The sequence below is a fragment of the Passer montanus genome, unplaced genomic scaffold (assembly GCF_014805655.1).
Source record: "Passer montanus isolate IOZ18808 unplaced genomic scaffold, ASM1480565v1 scaffold111, whole genome shotgun sequence".
NCBI classification, from domain to species: Eukaryota; Metazoa; Chordata; class Aves; order Passeriformes; family Passeridae; genus Passer; species Passer montanus.
In genome coordinates, this window is record NW_024357725.1 from 1,676,880 (window position 1) to 1,696,409 (window position 19,530).

The following is a 19,530-nucleotide window of genomic DNA, read 5'->3' on the forward strand; positions in this document are numbered from 1 at the left end:
TTCTCAGCTCCTCTTCACTAACTGTTTTTGATGATTGTGCATGTAGAGTGCCTTGCATTCTCAGCTTTTGTTTTGGTAACCTTAAAGCATCTGAAGAAGTAATGGATTAAATTGATTTTTCTAAGTTTATCTGCTGAATAATAATGATATTTTTTATTTCTTCTCTGCTTGGGAAGATTTTGTACAGCCCTCAGGGGTTTACATTGAGAAGCCATGATTAGGTTTTAGTATCACTTTCTTTTTAAACCCTAAAGGCAAAAGGGCAAATAGCTTTAATTTCCTATTAACTTAAAAATAACTTTGTCTTCCTTTAATCTGTCTCCAAAAAGATTTTTGGAGTAACCAGTTGTGACTAGCTGAAAGCATAGGATTATATTGATTTCAATACTATACCTGATAATGAATAAATGAATAATCCCACGGGAACCTAAAATCATGTAGGAAGACTAAAACTGGAAGAATATCAAGTAGGACCTTACCATGGCTTACTTAACAAATATAAGGTTAGGTAGAATTCAATATTTGGAAAGAAAAGTTGATATTTGTTTACATTATTAATCTTATTCAGAATGATGATGTCATTCATTTAGTTTTCATATGCTGAGCAGGAGGCTAATACAAGGAGGAAAGATTCTGGCCCTTGTGCTCAGTGGTGACAGATGTTCACATGAATTAATGCTGGTGCGTATTTCTCCTCAGTGTTTCAGTAGTGAAGGACAGTCTGCTGTAGCTGCTCTTCTTGCTCACTTTATCTGGGTTAGTTCCTTTTATTCCTTGCTTCCTATTCCAGATTTGTAGGAGACCACAACTTATTTTTCTCCGCTGTTTTACAGTCCATCTCCTGTTACTATCGCTGCTGCCTTTTAAATTTTTTTTTGCTGTTTCTGAGGACATTTTTTACTTTCAATTCTTTTTGAATTTGTAGTAATTTCGCTGCAGTGCAAGCAATTTCTCATTTATCTTTTCTCTGACTGTTTTGGATGGATTCCATTCACCTTGCATCTCATGCCAGTGTGTTCAGACTATATAGACAGGCCAAAAAGAACATTTGAAGATTCTTGCCTTGTATAGTGGCCTACAGTGCTTTTTGGCACTGAAATATTGAACCTGCAGTGCTTTTTTTAGTGAAATATTGAACAGCTAACTCTTCTAGGCAACATTGTGTCCTGTTGGCTTCAACTGCCATAGTGTCCCCTTGCCATAAGCCATATGAAACGTTTTGTGGGTTTTACATTTCTGTACATTTCACATTTTTGGCATGTGACAAGGCAGAATTTTAATTACTTTTATACATTCTTGGTTTCTAAATCACCTTTCAAGTAAAAGGCTGTAAAAGTTGTTTGGAGCTCTGATACGTGCTGCTAAATCCTGTATATACAGTCCCTTATTTAGGAAAACAGGGAAGCAAATCAGTTTGGTTTAGTTGCACTTTGAGATTGTAAAATTCTAATAAGGATTGCAAAAATTGCTGCATTCCACCAGCTGGCAGCATGTAAAGCAAGATTCTTACTGGGACTTCGTGGCTTCTTTGTAAGAAGTGTGAAAGACTGGAATGATGACAATTTAAGGTAATCTTTCATTTTATGGAACTGTTAGGAGTGGAACTTGGCAAAACCAGAGAACAGGCCTTCTGTTGCACAAAATAAAGGTGCAGCCATATCTTGAATTTCACATTCAGCTCTGGAGTCGTACAGGTTAGGAATTTGACAGAATATTGAGCAAATAATTTAGTAGTCTGGCATGCAGACTAAAGACTTTGCTTTACTGGTAAGAATGTTACATGTGTTTGAATGAAAAAATAATTTAAAAGGGTTCTAAGTGCTCATGCTAAGAAACAAATGTTGAAACTTTGAAGAGATTCCACTTTAATAATGCAGCTGCAATACTGTCATCACAGTGAGGCAGTAAATAGAAAGATATTATATTAGGTTTTCTGTCATATTTTAAGAAAATTAGCTTTTCCAGAACTGTGATTGGCAATGAACTCAGAACTTCTACTTTATCAAAAATTATCTAAAATAACATCCCAGAATAAGTTCTTCAGTAGTCAGTGTCACTTGCAGTAAATTAATTGATTCATATTTTTAATGAGCTCATAGAATTATCTATTCATTCTGATTGTGAAATCTTTCCTGAGTTTTGCATGGGCCAAAAAATGCTTGATATTTCTGACCCATCACAGAAGTTAATTTCTCACCATTGCAAACAAAGCTTTAACTACTTGTAGGAGCATCAGGAGCTGTAGTGTGATCTGGCTGCCATCTCTTAAAATAATAAATTTTCTACTCCTTTTTAGAAACCACCCAGGTGACATCAGGCTGAAGGGACCTTGAGCACAGGAGGTGCTCTAGGAGTCCCTCAGGTTGAAAATAATAAATGGAACTGTTGCAGACTCCAGAAAGCTCATTGTCAATGAACACACAGTGAAGAGCTCTGTTTATGTGTGTGGTGCAACATTGCAGGCAAACAGTGGACAGAATTCAGTTTCACAGCCAGATCTTTGTATTTAATTTTGATGCTTCCTGTGATTTGACTGTATAGACAGACTTCTTGTGTTACAAGCTTTTGTAATTAGGTTCCCATAAAATAAATGTAGTCAGCTTCTGACAAAGGTTGCTGAAATTGCTGATTGCAGAGAGGGAGAGAGAGTGAATGCTTGTGAGGTTTATTTTTCCTCTGAGAAAACTTTTTATTTTTAGGACATAGAATATTTACAGCTTTATAGGTGCAGTTTTTTAAGAGCTTTGCAGAAAATAAAGCTTTCAGCTACTTTTGAAGGAGTTCTAAGAGCCTGAGCACTTGCCTTCTGTCAGAATAATTGTTTTTGTGTGTGCTTGATTTCTGCTGTAGTCAGGCTAAGTTAAAGAAAGACGTGTTAGTATGTAGCTTTGTCAAATTCCGTCCTTGTTATATCTTCAGTGTGTGTGCTAGTGTCAAGAAAATGGATTTTCTTTGTACTAACTGAAGATACGGTATATAATTTTATGCGATTTATATGTTTGAAAATCTCCATGGACTGTGATTAGTTCTGCCTATCTTAAACACTAGATAAAAATACATTCCCCTTGTTTGCTGTGTTCATTTGACAACATTTTATGTAAGATGAATTTTGCTTTTTATCCCTGTATTACAATGTTTACTTCTTTGGACCTTGTACTGGGAGGAAAGCAAAAAGCTGTAAAATAGCAATTAAGCAGGAAGATTCAGGTTTGTACAAGCAATGGGAAATCACTGTGCTTCAAGATTAACCTACATTTCTGAGCTGATTGTTCATATTTTCCTTTTCACAGCCTGAGCAGCAGTTGCACCTTCTTCCTCCTTATCTATGGACTTCTATTATTCTTGCTGGAATACCAGTGATTATCTGCATTTGGCAGTGAGGTAGAGCCAATCTGTTGGGAGGCTGTGATGTTTTGGGGAAAAAAAAAAAAGGCCCTAAAATCAGCTCCTCCCTTCCACATGTTTCGATGGTTTCTATCTGTTGAGAAGTTAAGTGTGTGTGCTGAGGATTGCAAAAGCAAAACATGTTTTGTGGGGAGACTGTACTCTTATACTCTCTAATTAAATCAGCTAGATAATAATTCTACTTTTTAAGGACCTTGTCTACAACTTTCTTTAAAACAAAACATAAACCCTTCAGTTTTTTCTTGTCACGACTTTCATGAAAACAGGAATTCAGTGTTAACCTCTCTTTAATTGCCTTGAGCTGTTCCAGATCCTCTCAAAAGGAGCTAGAGTGTGATGTAGCTGCACTGTACAGCTTCTGCCAATCTGCACCTTTCTTTAAATTGTTCCAGCAGTCTTTCTCTTAGATCTACACACAGCAATTTCTGAGGAGCTTTTTAAAATTCTAAGCGTTTTTAAAAATCTAAATGCTAGAAAGGGAACTTCGTATTTACTTATGTTAGGATAAATATGTTGGCTGCATGGAGGTGGTTCTTGGGTGACAATCATGTATCTCCCATAATTTCTGAGCTGACATGGAAAGGGATGATTATGGAAGTTCCTTCGGAGAATTGTGTATATTCTTTCCAAGACCTGTCTTTCCTGCTAGACTCAGAAACAGGAACTTTATAACTCTACAGACTTTAACCTTCAATCTCATGTCAAAGTCCTTTGTAAATTATTCTCATTTTCCCCTGTTCCCTTGGAATATAGGAGTATTTGGGGCAGTTTCCAAAGTCCTCACTCCTCTGACTGTGTTGAAGTTGGGAATTTCCTGTACTAACTTCTTTAGTAAGGTTTTTTCCCCCCTCGTGAGTTCTTTTTCTTGCATTTGAAGGTGTTCAAAGCTGTTCCACTTACCTCAAAGTGACAAGACCTAAAAACTTTTTGGTTTCCTGAAGGTATAGTAAAAATATGAAAAAAAAATTTGTTCTTAGAGGTTTGACAGTCTTCATGGCTGAGCCAACCAAGTGGGTTTATGAGAAATCTTTAGTGTTTCCTTTGTTCCCTTTCTAGAAAAATCTCTTTCCATAGCTAATTTAGGAGATGGTGGTAAGTGGCTGGAAAATTTACTGTTACTTCTCAGTCCCATTTTACCTTATGTATGTCACTTTATATAGACACAAAAATTATACAGAATTTTCTTGATAATTTCACTTTGATGTTAACTGAAATGCTTTGGAACAATTATTCCCTTTTCAAAAGAAATAATTGTTGCAGAAAGATTACTTGTTGTAGACAAATATACATGAAACACAGATATTTTTAGTATCTAATATAAATACCAATAAATAAATAAATATGTATATATATATAAAAATGTTGAAATATTTGTGGTGGAATACCTATTTCGTTGTATCTCCTGGTCAGTTGTACATTAAGGTGTTAATCATCCATGCAGTCAGTGGCTTGGTATTGTATATATGAAATAAGCAAGCTGGGATTAATGACAAGATCAAATTCCTCTTTCTATTTCTGTGATAAAATTGCTGTGGTGGCAGAGAGAAAGAAGGAACAGCATTCATAGTTTATCTCCTCATAATTTATTTCTGCTTCATGGAAATGACTTGCAAATGTAGTTAGATGCATCTCCAGTCTCTTATTTATTCTGGTTTGAGATAGTGGAATAGTTTTTTTTCCTAAAAAAAGATGCAGTTTTTCTCAGTGAAAGAATTGGCTGTTTGGCCTATTTAATTATTGATATAAACTCAATTTTAATTTTAATATGTCCAATTGTCTATTGTATTTAATAATGATTTGCCATAGGCCATTCACACTTTTAATATGTGCAATTTATTAGTTATTGTAGGCAAGCTTCCACCACAAAAATTAATATTTTAAGTGTTCTGTAAAAATTAGTCAGTGGTTTCAGGCTGAACTGATTCCTGTTTAAGAAAAAACAAACTCTTTAATAACACAGCATATTTTAAATTCTTTCACATTATTTGCTAGGTCACTGAAGACTGCATGCTTTCCCTAAAATATGACAACTTTCCTCTTTTTCCTTATTTTTATTCAAGAGGGAAGATCTTAAGTGTATCAGTTATTATTAGTGTATACTCTGTCTTGCTGACAAACATTTGCAGGCTCTTGGTTTTGTGTTTCTTTTTTCCTTAAGTACAGCAAACGCATCTGATCAAAAGCTTCTTAAAAATCATCCTCTAACTAAATAGATGAAGAGAAATAAATGGATAAAGGGGTAATGAAATTTATCATCAGCTTTCTTTCTTTGAGTTCTTGATTTTGTGGAAATGCATGCCAATCATTGAATTATTATGGTTTCACAGTCACTAGGGCTGCTTGTAAGTTGATTTCTTTGAATTTGAAATGCATCCTATTACCTCCTTTCTATGCATACTAGTTATTGCAAGATGTGGAGACTTGATTCTGAGCTTAGAATTCAAGTGGTAGTTTGACTATTTGGTGTGGTTTTTTATATGATGGGGAAAACCATGAACAGACCAGAAGTACCTGGTTTTGACTTTTGAGCTTGAAGAGACAGAATCAGGACACACATTCAGTCTGCAGTGGGCTTCAGCTTTGGAAGTTACGGGTTCACCTTCAGGTGCATTTAAAGGGACCTGATAAAAGGAAAAAGAACCTTTGTCTCTGCTGCAAGTAATTTCTGTGTTTCTTATTCAAAGATTAATACATTAAAAGAGACCTCTCTTAAGAATATTTTCTTCCATAATTTAAATGATCTGCTCTCCTCTTAGCTCAGGCAAAAGCCTTCCCTGATTATATTCCTTGTGTTTTCACAGGTTTAACTTTAAAATTCTTTTCCTCACATTCCCTTTCGTCTGATGTAAGAGGAGCAAACAGCAGTTGGTGTCCAGTGCAGTGATGAGTAACAGCAGCTCTCCCTGTGCACTTATTCCAGTAGGGGATCTGATGAACTGGAGCCTTTCCTTGAGTTCCGTTGCAGCACTGGCTGTGGTTCTCAAGGCGAACAAACTCTAAAGGCACGCTTAGTTACCTCTGCATGTGTTTCCACGCAGCTCAAGTTGCTGCCACTGCTGTTCTGAAGGAAAAATTCTGCATCCTAGATACATAAAACTTGGCTTTTAGGGTTTGATGTATGCGTTTTCCCCCCACCGTTCCCTGGAGTAAGCTTTTGAACTAGGTATTACATTTGGTAACACTGTTGAAATCCTTGTTCAGCTATGAGTTTTAAGTCCCATTTTAGTTGATTTACCAATAGGCAAGGCAGCAGTAAAATATATGCAAAAATTTACTGCCCCAAAATGGTGATTTCCTCAACAGGAACTGTGGTTCTAAAAGATACGACAAATAAGTTGTGTTCTACATTCTCACGGTTCACTTCCCCCCCCCCCCCCCGAGGAGCAGGAGGAGAAAGGGAGGAATAAGGGCAGATGAGCTGGACCTTTTGTTTGTTTGTTTGTTTGTTTGTTTAATATAAATCCCAGAAAGTCCTGGGTACTTTAGTTTGAATTGTTTTAAGTGTGCCAGTGGTGAAATAGTTTTATAAAGCTGTTGCTATACATTTACAGGTTTATGATGATGAGAGAAAAGTCCTTTTCTCTACTTGTCACATGTTTCTGGCTTCTCCCTTTGTGCTTGGCTATGTGACCAGCATGTTCAGAAAGTGTGTGGGACTGGCCCACCCTGCACACTTGGTACCTTCCACATGTTCACCTGATCCTGCAGTAGTCAGATATAGTGAAACATCAGTGAGCATTCACTTGAGTTTTCAAAGCCAAATGTATTTTCTTTTTGTCTGCCTAAAAGAACTGAGATGTTCATGTCTAGGCTCTGGAGCAATTGTAAACCTTGTATTTGTGAGCTGGAAGAAATAAACCCTACCTATACCCTGTGTAACTGTTAACCTGGTTTCTGATTAGCTTCAGTGATCTGTGGTTGTTAGATGCAGAGACAGATCCTTTACATTTGTATTCAAAGAACATTTCCAGGACTATGAGCAGTGTCTGATTAAAGCTTTCTGCCTGTCAAATGAAATGGAATGTTATTTTCAAGGTGGGCCAATGATTTCTTCCGAAAGCTGCAGAAGGAGAGTAGGGCACTGCTAAGGGCTCAGCTTCAAGATTCAGTCTGTATTTTTAGAGATGCATACAAGGGCAGGAGGGAAAGAATCTATCAGTTTTCAGGAAAAGCAGCAGTATTTGCACCTTTGAGGTACATGAGCACATTTTGAAGTTTCTGAAAGAAGACTAGCTGGTGAAAGCATAAAGCCCATAAATAAGTCTGTTTGGGAACTTCTTAATGGAGCTACATCCCCATCTTTTACCTCTTGATGAGGCACAAACTTCACATAAGACCAGAGTTAGGACGTTTTCATTAATTGGCCTTACAGTTCTGTTAGAATCCAATGGTAGTTAGCAAATACTTTCTGACAAATGACATAGTGTTGCCCTTTCTTAATCTGCAGGGTCCTGGGCACAATAGTACCTGTATGTGTCACTTTGAGGCTGAGCTGCTAGGAAGTTTTATGGTGTGAGTAGACAGAAGGTGTGTCTTGTATGAAATGCAAGGAATGCTCCCTGCTCTGAATGGTACTTAAGAGCTGTGGCTCCAGTTTCTGTGGGATAGGCCTGTGTGAGGGGCTGCTATAGTGCAACAGCAGTTGCTTGGGTAAGGCTCACTGGGGCTCATGTAAAGCTTTTTTGAAGGTATTGATCTGTTGTAGGGGAAATTTGGCTGAAAAAAGTAGGTGCTTAATAGCACACAGTGTGCTTTTTTGGCAGATGTATTGGCGGAATAGCTGTAGTAGTTTTTAATTTATGATTTTAGGTGTGACATGTCAAGATAAAACGTGGACCAAATTGCACTGCCTGTTACCTGTTGTCCTACAAGCATGATATGGCAGCAACACTGACTTTCACTGCATGGCAGAGACTCCTTCCACCCCCAGGAGTTTAGTTTGAATTAGATCAAATAGGGCTCACACTACCAAAGGACACAAAACTCTCCTTCAGGAAATTACAGTACTTTTTGGTGAAATTGTAATGCATTATGACTTACAGGCTCAAAGAACAGAAAGTAATAGTTCAGAACCTATGTAACCCATGGTTAATGATTATAAAATAGGAGTAAACACATCTGTTTTGTACAATAGGAGGTAAAGCATTACTTTAAATAAAGGTCTTTTAAAAGGAGCAGTTTGAAAACACTCACTTTGAAGAAGTCTCTTTGCATATCGAGCTATAAACTACTTGGCAAAATTTAGAGTTGACATCAAGAATCTTCTTGAAGAATTGGAGTTAATTTTAATGCTATCAGCATTAAAATTAGTAACTCGAATGTCTCTTTAGGATCAGAATGTTCTTTTAATTTGTTAATTTTTAAAATTTTCTCAGACATAGACTTAGAAGAATCCTGGACTCATCTACTGGTGATCTGTCTTCTTATATGTGAGAAATTTTTTGAACTCCATGTACATTTTTGCAATTGTGATCCTTTATTCAGATAAAATAGCAAAATATCATACCATTACATGGATGATCCTGCAGACATAAATCATCATAGTGCTGAGATATACTTATCAGCCCTGCACCTTTGTGGTTCTTGACATCTAAATCTTAAATTGCCTTATCTGTTAAATGCTGCTCATGTTGCTCAGCAGAATTAAATTTGCTTTATGTGAATTTTTGTGCATATGGATTTAGAAAATGCAGACTGACTTGCACTAAAATTCTTACATGATGTTAAGTAAGGTGCACATGCATATAGGTCACACGGTGAAACTGGTAATTCTTGGTGGTCCTTTTGAAAGGATTATTTGGGTTTGTCCTGCTGTAAGTAATAAGATCTGTAGATAATATTGTATAACCTATTGACAGTTTTTTCATCTTCAGGACTAATGGCAAAGAAGTAAACCAGCATGGCAGCTATGGTCCCACCTGTGAAGCTGAAGTGGCTTGAACACCTAAACAGCTCCTGGATCACAGAAGACAGTGAATCTATTGCAACAAGGGAGGGAGTTTCTGTCTTGTATGCTAAGTTAGTTAGCAATAAAGAAGTAGTGCCATTGCCCCAGCAGGTTCTGTGCCTCAAGGGACCTCAGTTACCAGATTTTGAGCGGGAATCTCTATCTAGTGATGAACAGGACCACTACTTGGATGCCCTTCTTAGCAGCCAGCTGGCACTGGCAAAGATGGTGTGCTCAGACTCTCCGTTTGCTGGAGCTCTTCGAAAGCGTCTCCTTGTGCTACAGCGTGTCTTCTACGCACTTTCTAATAAATACCATGATAAGGGTAAGGTGAAACAGCAGCAGCATTCACCAGAAAGCAGTTCTGGATCCACAGATGTGCACTCTGTCAGTGAACGACCGAGGTCAAGCACAGACGCACTCATAGAAATGGGAGTTCGGACTGGATTGAGCTTGTTATTTGCACTGCTGAGACAAAGCTGGATGATGCCTGTGGCAGGACCTGGCCTCAGTCTCTGCAATGATGTTATCCATACTGCAATAGAAGTTGTGAGCTCTTTACCACCTTTATCTCTAGCAAATGAAAGCAAGATTCCACCAATGGGTTTGGACTGTTTGTCACAAGTAACAACTTTTCTTAAAGGAGTAACGATTCCAAACTCTGGGGCAGATACACTAGGTCGAAGATTAGCTTCTGAGTTGCTTCTTGGTTTGGCTGCCCAACGAGGTGCCTTGAGATACCTTCTTGAATGGATAGAAATGGCTTTAGGTGCTTCAGCTGTAGTAAACACCATGGAGAAAACCAAGTTACTGCAAAGTCCAGAAGGGATGATCAGCTTTGATTGCTTTATGAGTATATTGACCCAGATGCGACGATCTCTGGTAGGTATAACCAGCTTTGGTTTTTCTGCATTGCAATGTAGTTGCATTCTTAATGGAGTAGTTTTTCCATCCCAAATGCCAGTTTGCTGAATATGTTAGAACGGGGGCTTTTTTGGTGATTTTTTCCCCTCACCATCTCTTTCTCTCCCTTCTTGCCTACCTGTTTCCTCAGGTAAAGATGAAACAGCAAAACAGTCTCTGTCTTGTCATTTTGGTGTTATCTCTAAGTAAAGGGAAAGAATTGAGGACATACTTGATCTGCTTGGACTTGTACATTTAAGTTCATAGCGGAAAAAGTTAGAAAATTCAAAGTTCTGTGATACACCTTGTTTCCTGTTAGTAACTTTTATTGCGCATTCCTGCTCCCCCACTCAGCTAGGCCTCTGCTTATTCATCTTCAGGATGTTCGGCAGTTTTGCTGATGCTCAGAAATTACTGTGATAGAAAATAAGCTAAATTGGAAGTGTGACGCATTGCTTTGTAAAGTGAGTGCTCACTGCTGGTACTAGATGAATATTGCTTTTCAAGGTATGAAATTATTGCACTGTACACAGTCAGAAGCTGTGGCAAGCTTCTGTCTCATGATGCTCAGACTGAAAACAGGGAATGACTTTTTCCCTCTAGTGATCATACTTTTCTTTCAGGCTTGTTAATAAACATAAACTTTAAAATCTAAAAAATATTCTAAAAAAGATCTGAAAAATATTTTGAAGAATGGGGTCCATGAAAAGAGCATGGCAGTAGCAGTATCTGAATTGGAATAAATGTTGTGATGGGCAACTTTATTTTCTGTTGGGTTTGGGCTATATGTACAATTGGAGACCAAAATATGAAACATATGTAAACATAAAATCATGTATGATTAGTAATTTAAGAATAATTATCACTTTAGACACAAATAACATGCATTTCATTACAAAATGTTGGGAGAAATTAACCCCGAACCCAGATACTTTCACAAAACTGAATCAGTAAAAATGTTGGACTAGCACTTGTGACAGTTTTGTTTTCCTGAAGTGTATGCAGATATCACAGCTCAGGAGAGAGGTAGTGTACTTGTGCTTTTATAGAAAGAGCCATTAGTTTTTCCTTAGTGGTAAGAACAAATCCCTAATGTATTTTGTTCGGGTGGGCTGTTGCTGTATTGGAAGCATATTTCTCCTAATAACGACATTTAAACGTTGTAGGGATCATCTGCTGATCGAAGTCAATGGAGAGAGCCAACCAGAACGTCAGATGGCTTATGTTCTCTGTATGAGGCAGCTCTGTGTTTATTTGAAGAGGTATGTCTTGAAAAAAACTTCTAAGTTACTGTATTTTACTTCCTCCTCACGCACGTGATTGGTGTGCACATGTGGGTGTAGTTATTCTGGGGTCCAAGAGGTGCAAAAAAGGTTGAGAAATGAAGATGTAATGAGATAGAGTTGTTAAGCTAATTAGTCGGCAAACTAATGATATGGTCGTGGTGGTTTGTATTTTAGACAGTCACCATGTTGAGGGGCAATTAAAGCTGCATTAAATACTGTGACTGTATAGGAAGAAATATAAAATGGTACTGTGTAATAAATCTCTGATTTGAACAGGTTTGCCGAATGGCCTCAGACTATTCAAGGACATGTGCTAGCCCTGACAGCATTCAAACCGGCGATGCTCCCATTGTGTCAGAGACCTGTGAGGTGTATGTGTGGGGCAGTAACAGCAGTCACCAGCTTGTAGAAGGAACTCAAGAGAAAATACTTCAACCTAAGCTTGCTCCAAGCTTTTCTGATGCACAGACGGTGAGTGACATCCGTTAGTGGTACACTATGTAACATTCAGCAGCTTCATAGTCACAGCGTGAAATTGAAAAATAGTACTTTATTTCTGAGTGTCAAGTTGTAATGAAGCAAATTGTAATGAATGATGTTCAGAACTGGTCACACAGGTTATTTTACTGAGAATAGCTCACTGCTTTTATTGATGCCTGGGTAAAACATTCTGGTTTTGGTTTTAGTGACATACATAAATAACCATGTAACAAGAATGACTGAATTACCTGACTTGCTCTGTGGAGACAAGTGTAGCTCCCTGTAGTTTTTTGGTGGGGTTTTTTTTTTCTTTTGGTTTGTTTGTTTTTGGTGGGTTTTTTTTTGGTTTGGTTTGTTTTGGTGTTTGTTTGATTTTTTTTAAATTGTTGGTTAAAAGGTGTCTTAATGACTCCATGCTCTTTTCCATTGGTGGTTTTCACACCAGAGATTGAGTTTAAAGCTCTAAACTGGACTAGCTGCTGACACAGCAACCTTAATTAGCTTTCTGAAAATCAGTCTGCATGTTCTTTCTGCTCTCAATCACAGATTCTGCAATTGCAGCTGAGCACTTCTATTGATGCATGACCCAGAATATAATAGTTTACTTTTCTGGTACTAGGTTGCCTTTGCAGTGTTGACTTAAGTAAAAGCACTTTCTGGTCACTAGACAATTTAGGTGCATTTTCTGGAATTGTTTCTATGGACAGTGATGTATTTTATATTTCAATGAGATGCAGGACTGGACATCATAAAGCAAGTTTATGCATTCAGAAAACTTTCAAAACATTTGAAAGACTAATACACAAGAATGGACTGCATGATCTGAATGAATGTATTACTCTTTTAATAGTACTGTATACAACTATACAACAAATTTATCTGATTTTTCCACTTAGCCTTCCACAGATGATTGTGATAGGATTATCTGTATGAAGACATTAATTCCCATTAAATAGGGATGTGGCCACCTGTTTGGGGCTGGCTTATGGTGTGCCTTTGTGTGTCAAATGGAACCTGCTCTTCACTTCTGTTAAGATTCCTATAGGGAATGATTTCTGTGTTAGTCCATTTGCTGTTGGGTCACTCCTCAGCTGAGCACTGACTTCCCAATAGGGGCAAGTTCTTATTTTCTTAAAAGCTTTTGATTTTATTTCTTTGATGTTCACGTGATTAAAGTTTATAGTCTCAAGTGATTTTTAGCATTTGGTTTATTTTTGGGATGCTATCGCTTGGTACTGATTAAAATTAAAATTAAGCAAAACCTGCAGTGTTTTATCAAGCTGTTACTTTGACTTTTTTGCTTTTAAAATATTAAGATTTCCATCCGTGAGTTTTGGAGATCTGAATGTAGCACATATTCTACAGTCTGTAGAAGAGATACAGTAAATAAAATAACTTTTATATACTTTTTTCACTGTTTATATACTTCAGTCTATTATGAAAATAGATTTAATTGTAACATATTTCCCAAGAATTTTAGTATTACTGCTTGCTGAAATTCAAATTATTTTAACATTGTGTTATATTTAGTTTTTACATCATTTTATATGAAGAAACCTGAAATTCTGTTAAAAAATACAGACTTCTAGACATATATATAAACTCTGGATTTGTCTCATCTCTGTATTTCTCTATTACATCCTTTTTTCTCTTTGTAGATTGAAGCTGGACAATATTGTACATTTGTCATTTCTACGGATGGTTCTGTTAGAGCCTGTGGAAAAGGCAGCTATGGGAGATTGGGACTTGGAGACTCCAACAATCAGTCCACATTGAAAAAATTGACTTTTGAGCCTCACAGGTCTATTAAAAAGGTGTCATCTTCGAAAGGATCTGATGGTCACACTTTAGCATTTACAACGGAAGGGGAAGTCTTCAGCTGGGGTGATGGTGACTATGGAAAACTAGGACATGGAAATAGTTCAACTCAGAAATATCCCAAACTTATTCAGGGTCCCCTGCAAGGGAAGGTATGTTTTGTATAGTGGAGCACGTGTTTTAGTTCTGTTTAGCTGGGATGTTGTGTAAAGTTTGAAATAGATAAAATCCTAAGAAAAAGTTCTGTCTGTTGTAGACTTCTCTTTGAGGCTGGGTCTGCTTGCAGCAAAACACTAGAGCTTATGGTTGTTACTGCCCAAATCACAGGCCTACAGGCATTGTCAGGAAAGCTTCCCATAGCCTTCAGTCAAACTTGTTCAGGGGCTTTCGCCGAATTGCCGTTTCAATTTTGCTAGCTGCAACATCAAGGCTTTCACATATAGCTTGTGTAGTGTCTTAAAAATCCACTGATGCTGCTTTTTTTCTCCTCTAAGACTAGGATATCATGATGCTAAACCTGCTTGATAAATAAATCATTAGTACTTTTACATATAAACTTTTTCTCTACTTATTTCCCCTTATCAAATAAACAGAAATGATTGCAAAGATTGTGTGTACTTGATCCATGTGAATGAACAAGTTAGTTTATGTAGACTCCTTCTGAAACTTGACTCTCCTAAGCTTTCAAACTTCCCACTTGATCACTTGATTTGTGTAAAAATGTTGTCTTTCTTTATGCGTGTAATGTAGGTGGTTGTGTGTGTGTCAGCGGGCTACAGACACAGTGCTGCTGTTACAGAAGATGGAGAGCTGTACACGTGGGGAGAAGGAGACTTTGGAAGATTAGGTAATTTGAAAATTTCATGAGATGCTTTTGCAAAAATTCCTGTGTCTAGTAATGATTTAATACGTCTGTTTGCCTAGCTCTCTAGTTGTCCATTCAGCGTACACATACACATGTACTCAGGTGTATGCATACAGCTGACAAGTGTAGAGGCTCTTAAAAGTTTTTAATTCAGTTAATTTTACAAAGATTATTTCTGAAAGATTTTTCTTTTCAAGGCAAGTTGCTTTTATTAATTCCTAAGATTGTATGGTTGCTAATGTCACTGGAATGTAAAAACAGTAGACATTTTAAATAAACTGAAATTCTAGATAAACCTCATTTAGTCTGATGCTAGAATGATTCTTTGAAGAGTCAGGAATAACTGGCTAATAATATCAAGGGTCTGATTCTAATAAAGATACTTGATGTTAAGTTTGCCAGACTGGCTTAGTGTTCTTATACCTTAATACATCTAAAAAGTTAAATTTAACTGAAACAAGAAACCCTGTATTACTATTTCCTTCAAGTTCACTTGTCTATTTTGTAGTCTTTGCTACAGAGCTGCTATGCCTGGTGTAAGCCTACCCTTCTTGAGCCGGTTCAGTTGAACCAACAGGTTTTGCATAGAACATTTTTTCATGTTGAGCTTTAGTTCCCTTCTGTTTTCTTTTCTTTAAATGTCACAGTCATCAAGTATAGAGGGGTAAAAGCAAGCAAGCGGCAGGGGTGGAAGGTGAGGAGAGTGGTCGACAGTCACAGCTTTCAAGGGAATCAGTAGAAGTTCCGAGTGCATCCCTGTCGTTAAGAAGAGAACTCTGTGTTAGAGGTTTAACTGGAATTTTTTGTGGGAATTGTGGAAATGTTCTCCTTGAGTTTTAGATTATTGTGGAGTTTTGACGTCCTTTGGGGGTCTTGGAGTGTACAGTGGTGAGTTCCAGAATGTAGCTAAATGTAACATTTCATTGGGTTACAGGAAATTCTTAATATTTAATCAGTTATGGATAGCAGTGATATTAATTTTCCTCTGTTCTCCATTTTTCTTCCATATCCACAGACGTTCTGGAGTTTAGTAGGAATAAAACTTTTTCCGAAGTAGGTGATAGCTGTAATGTACTTAGTTTCTGCAGAAAGGACCCCTTAGAAATGTGGCTGCCTAAAGGCAGCTGAGGGGCTGATCTGTTCAGTCTGTGCAATATGGACAGGAGTGACATAGAGCCCTTATCACAGCTTCCTCATGCTGTGCAGGATACCTGCTGCCCAGTATTGGGAAGTCTAGCTACCTAATCAGCTGGTATTGAAGGCAGTTGTACTAGCAATTATTTTTTATTTCTTTTCAGCTAGGTAGAAAATAATCATAAGTTTTAGAGGCAGTGAGATATGAACAGGTATTCTGGAGTATGTCCTAAAGATTTAATGTTTAACTTTATGATAGATGTCTTCCAAACCGTACTATGAATCTTTCCAAAAAGTTGGCAGAAATCATCATTTGTGGTGACTGCAATACACATAGAATTTGCAATATTTTATGACTGCAAAAGAGATATATGACTTTAATCAACAGAAAAAAGACCACCTTTTTTTTTTTTCCTTAGGTCATGGTGACAGCAACAGCCGCAACATACCAACTTTAGTAAAAGATATTAGCAATGTAGGAGAGGTTTCCTGTGGCAGTTCACACACGATAGCTCTGTCCAAAGATGGAAGAACAGTGTGGTCATTTGGAGGAGGAGACAATGGTGGGTACAACAAATATTTTTGGTAGTAATTCTTGTCTTATTCCATCTGCCTCATAGTTTCAGTACGCCTTGCAGTTTGGTTCTGGTTTTTATTCCTCATTTGGTAGCTGTTCGAGGAAGGGATTCTTAAAAAATCTAAATACGATATCTGAAGTTCACCTGCAAGATTATAGGGTTAAAAAAAAAGATTTTCATCAGGGGAGGAGTTTCACAGCACAGAAAGGTCAGTGAATAGATGAACAATTTTGGAAAAAGTGCTGTGGTGATGGCTTTCAAATAAGCTCATTCATGATATGACAGTAGGTAATTATGTCCTACAAACTATTACATGTAAACTGCCTGGGATTTGTGTTTTAATTTTAAAATAGACTATAATAAATATATAGTTCTTCAAGTCTGTAATTACTGTAATTGAATGAGAACAGGATTTATAGAAATTGTAATATGTTTTAATTTTAAAAATCCACTCTCACATTTTTGGAAAGCCAAAAAAATCTGTTGGAGTACTTTTAATTGTTGTCTGTCCATTGAAAATACCTTCCAGTTTTGTTTCCTCCCTTTGCAGGCAAACTTGGTCATGGTGATACAAATAGAGTATATAAACCTAAAGTTATAGAAGCCTTGCAAGGAATGTTTATTCGAAAAGTTTGTGCTGGAAGTCAGTCTTCGCTTGCCTTGACATCAACAGGGCAGGTAGGCAAAACAAGTTTCATTCAAATTACGGGAGTTGGTGAAGAGGGTCTGGGTTCACATTATCTCAGCATTTATTATTTTAACTGTTGAGAAAATGTTCAACTAGTACTTAAGCAGAAGTGAAGCTCTTGATTAGAGATTAAAGTACCTAATGCACAAGAGTATTTCAAAATGTGCTAGAAGTCATCTAAGACACACTTTTCAAGATTCTTGCTTAGTCATAGAGGATGTAGTATTTTTAGGTTAATAACTGTAACCAGTGTAAAATCAAATTGGATTAGAAAAACAAACAACAATGAAATGCTTGTAATTTTTAATACAGTAACCAACTCAGGTGATTAAGGGATTGAATGGTTTTTTAAAATGTATATGTATATTAGAATATAGGTATTAACTGCAAGTTTTATTTCTAATCTGAAAAATCTTAGGAGAGCTTGGAGCTAAATGTTGAGGTGGTAAACAAGGGCGCTTCCTGGCATGATGGGTACATGTAATCCAATAAGCATTTCCACACGTGTAACCCAGCTGGCCTCCTCACCTTCTGCTCTGTGACTCTGAGCCAGTGGGTTTTCTAAGTGGGGTTTAGGAATGTTGGCATTCACTATAGCGGTTTGTTTTCCTGCAGCAACCTCCCTGGTGCTGTGCCCTCTGGCACTTCCCTCAGGGGAAGGAATGCACACTGTATGAGATGTGTGTTCAGTCAAGAAAGTCCTGTGCATATTGTGCTGCAGGTGTAATTGTAGTCCTGGTACAGGTGGTTTGCTGGGATGTTGTTTGCTGTGCTCAGCCGTAGCACAGGTGTGACCTGCAGCTGTTCTGTGCTTGCTTTGCTCCAGGTTTATGCATGGGGCTGCGGGGCCTGCCTTGGCTGTGGCTCTTCAGAGGCGACTGCTCTCAGACCCAAGCTCACTGAAGAGCTGGCGGCTACCAGAATAGTTGACATTTCCATTGGTGACAGTCACTGTTTGGCACTTTCTCATGGTAAAGAGAATAAACTGTAAAAATACATAATCCTTTTCTAGCTCAAAAGCGGATGTATTTCAGCTTTTTTCTACTTTATTTATGTTTATAGATAATGAAGTTTATGCTTGGGGTAACAATTCAATGGGACAGTGTGGACAGGGAAACTCTACTGGCCCCATTACTAAACCAAAGAAAGTAAGTGGTTTAGATGGAGTTGCAATTCAACAGATTTCGGCAGGAACATCCCATAGCCTTGCCTGGACAGCTCTTCCAAGGGACAGGTAATGATGACGTTTGGGACAGGTATAATTTTATTCTTTTATGCAAGTCCTCTTTGGGATACATTTAACTGTTTCCTGGAAGTGTTCCCACATCATCTCTGTCAAGCATTCTGGTTGTCATGTTTTGGTCTGGAAAGTCTTCTTCCTCTCATCTTTTCTCCCTCCTCTCCGCTAATTGTTGCATGTTACAAGTGAAAATGTATCAGCACCAAAGATTTGGATATTACTTCTTTGTGTACGAATGTTTCTTACATGTAGTTAGACAAAACCTACCTCTGTTTACTAAATATTGATAAGGGAGTCACTGGGAGGTGAAACAACTCAGTATTCTTACTTTTTGCTTCTAAGGGGAGTTTTTATAGCTTGGGAAGTTTCTTTTAGTGTGATTAGTACACTAATCAGGAAGCTTTGGGAAAGGGGAAGTTCAGACAAATTACTGAGGTGCATTTAAAGATCTTAAAAAATTTCTGTATGGTTACGTGTTAAACTCAAAATAGGTACCTGAATAAATAGTTTGGTTATTATTAGGCAATAACTCAAATAATACTTTTGCACCAAAGATATTAGTAAGTGATTGAAGTGAAACAATAGACATTTATGTATGGACTAACACAAAGGAACAGAAAAACTTGTTATTTGGAAGATAATTCAAGAAGAATTTCAAATGCCCTGTTCTCAAGGGAGCTGTCAAATAAGTTAATAGCACTCCGTGCATTTTATCAAAGTCTCCTACCTGACATTTTTGCTAAAACCAGCTTTGTGACTGCTGGTCAGCCTTTGCCTGAATCAGATTAAATGCATATGGCTTTAGATTTATGGCATTGAGGTGTTTTTGTCCATAAATGTGGAGTGTTTCATTGTAAAGACTTTTGCAGAAAAGAGAGAAGAAAATACAGTCATGGGCCAGGAAGTTGGTCTGCCATAGTTGTATTAGTTTGCTCTAAGAAAGAAACTGGTTTTGTTAAGTATGTATTCAACTTGTTTAAACTATTAATTTATTAAAGCAGTTGAAGATTTCCAGAAGGTAATTTTCCTTGATGTTTGATTCCAGGCAAGTTGTGGCATGGCACAGACCCTATTGTGTCGACCTTGAAGAAAGTACCTTTTCACATCTTCGTTCTTTTCTTGAGCACTACTGTGACAAAATTAACAGTGAAATTCCCCCTCTTCCTTTTCCTTCATCAAGGTACAT

General features: G+C 37.4%; 1 protein-coding gene across 15 annotated transcripts in view; it reads left to right on the plus strand.

The window, feature by feature from the left end:
- The window catches only part of HERC1 (HECT and RLD domain containing E3 ubiquitin protein ligase family member 1), a 101,807-nt gene that overhangs the window by 22,754 nt on the left and 59,523 nt on the right, over positions 1-19,530 (plus strand). For 14 of the 15 annotated variants that reach the window (XR_005630120.1, XM_039731486.1, XM_039731478.1 and 11 more), the window contains exons 2-11: positions 9,279-10,234; positions 11,422-11,517; positions 11,818-12,012; positions 13,680-13,991; positions 14,590-14,686; positions 16,258-16,401; positions 16,967-17,094; positions 17,931-18,075; positions 18,167-18,338; positions 19,390-19,524. Coding sequence is in view for 14 of the 15 variants with exons in the window: in XM_039731486.1 (XP_039587420.1) it covers positions 9,305-10,234; positions 11,422-11,517; positions 11,818-12,012; positions 13,680-13,991; positions 14,590-14,686; positions 16,258-16,401; positions 16,967-17,094; positions 17,931-18,075; positions 18,167-18,338; positions 19,390-19,524 (2,354 nt within the window). In the remaining variant the exon portion in view is untranslated. Of the gene's footprint in view, positions 1-9,263; positions 10,235-11,421; positions 11,518-11,817; positions 12,013-13,679; positions 13,992-14,589; positions 14,687-16,257; positions 16,402-16,966; positions 17,095-17,930; positions 18,076-18,166; positions 18,339-19,389; positions 19,525-19,530 lie in introns of all 15 variants that reach the window. The other variant, XM_039731387.1, reaches the window with a different exon arrangement.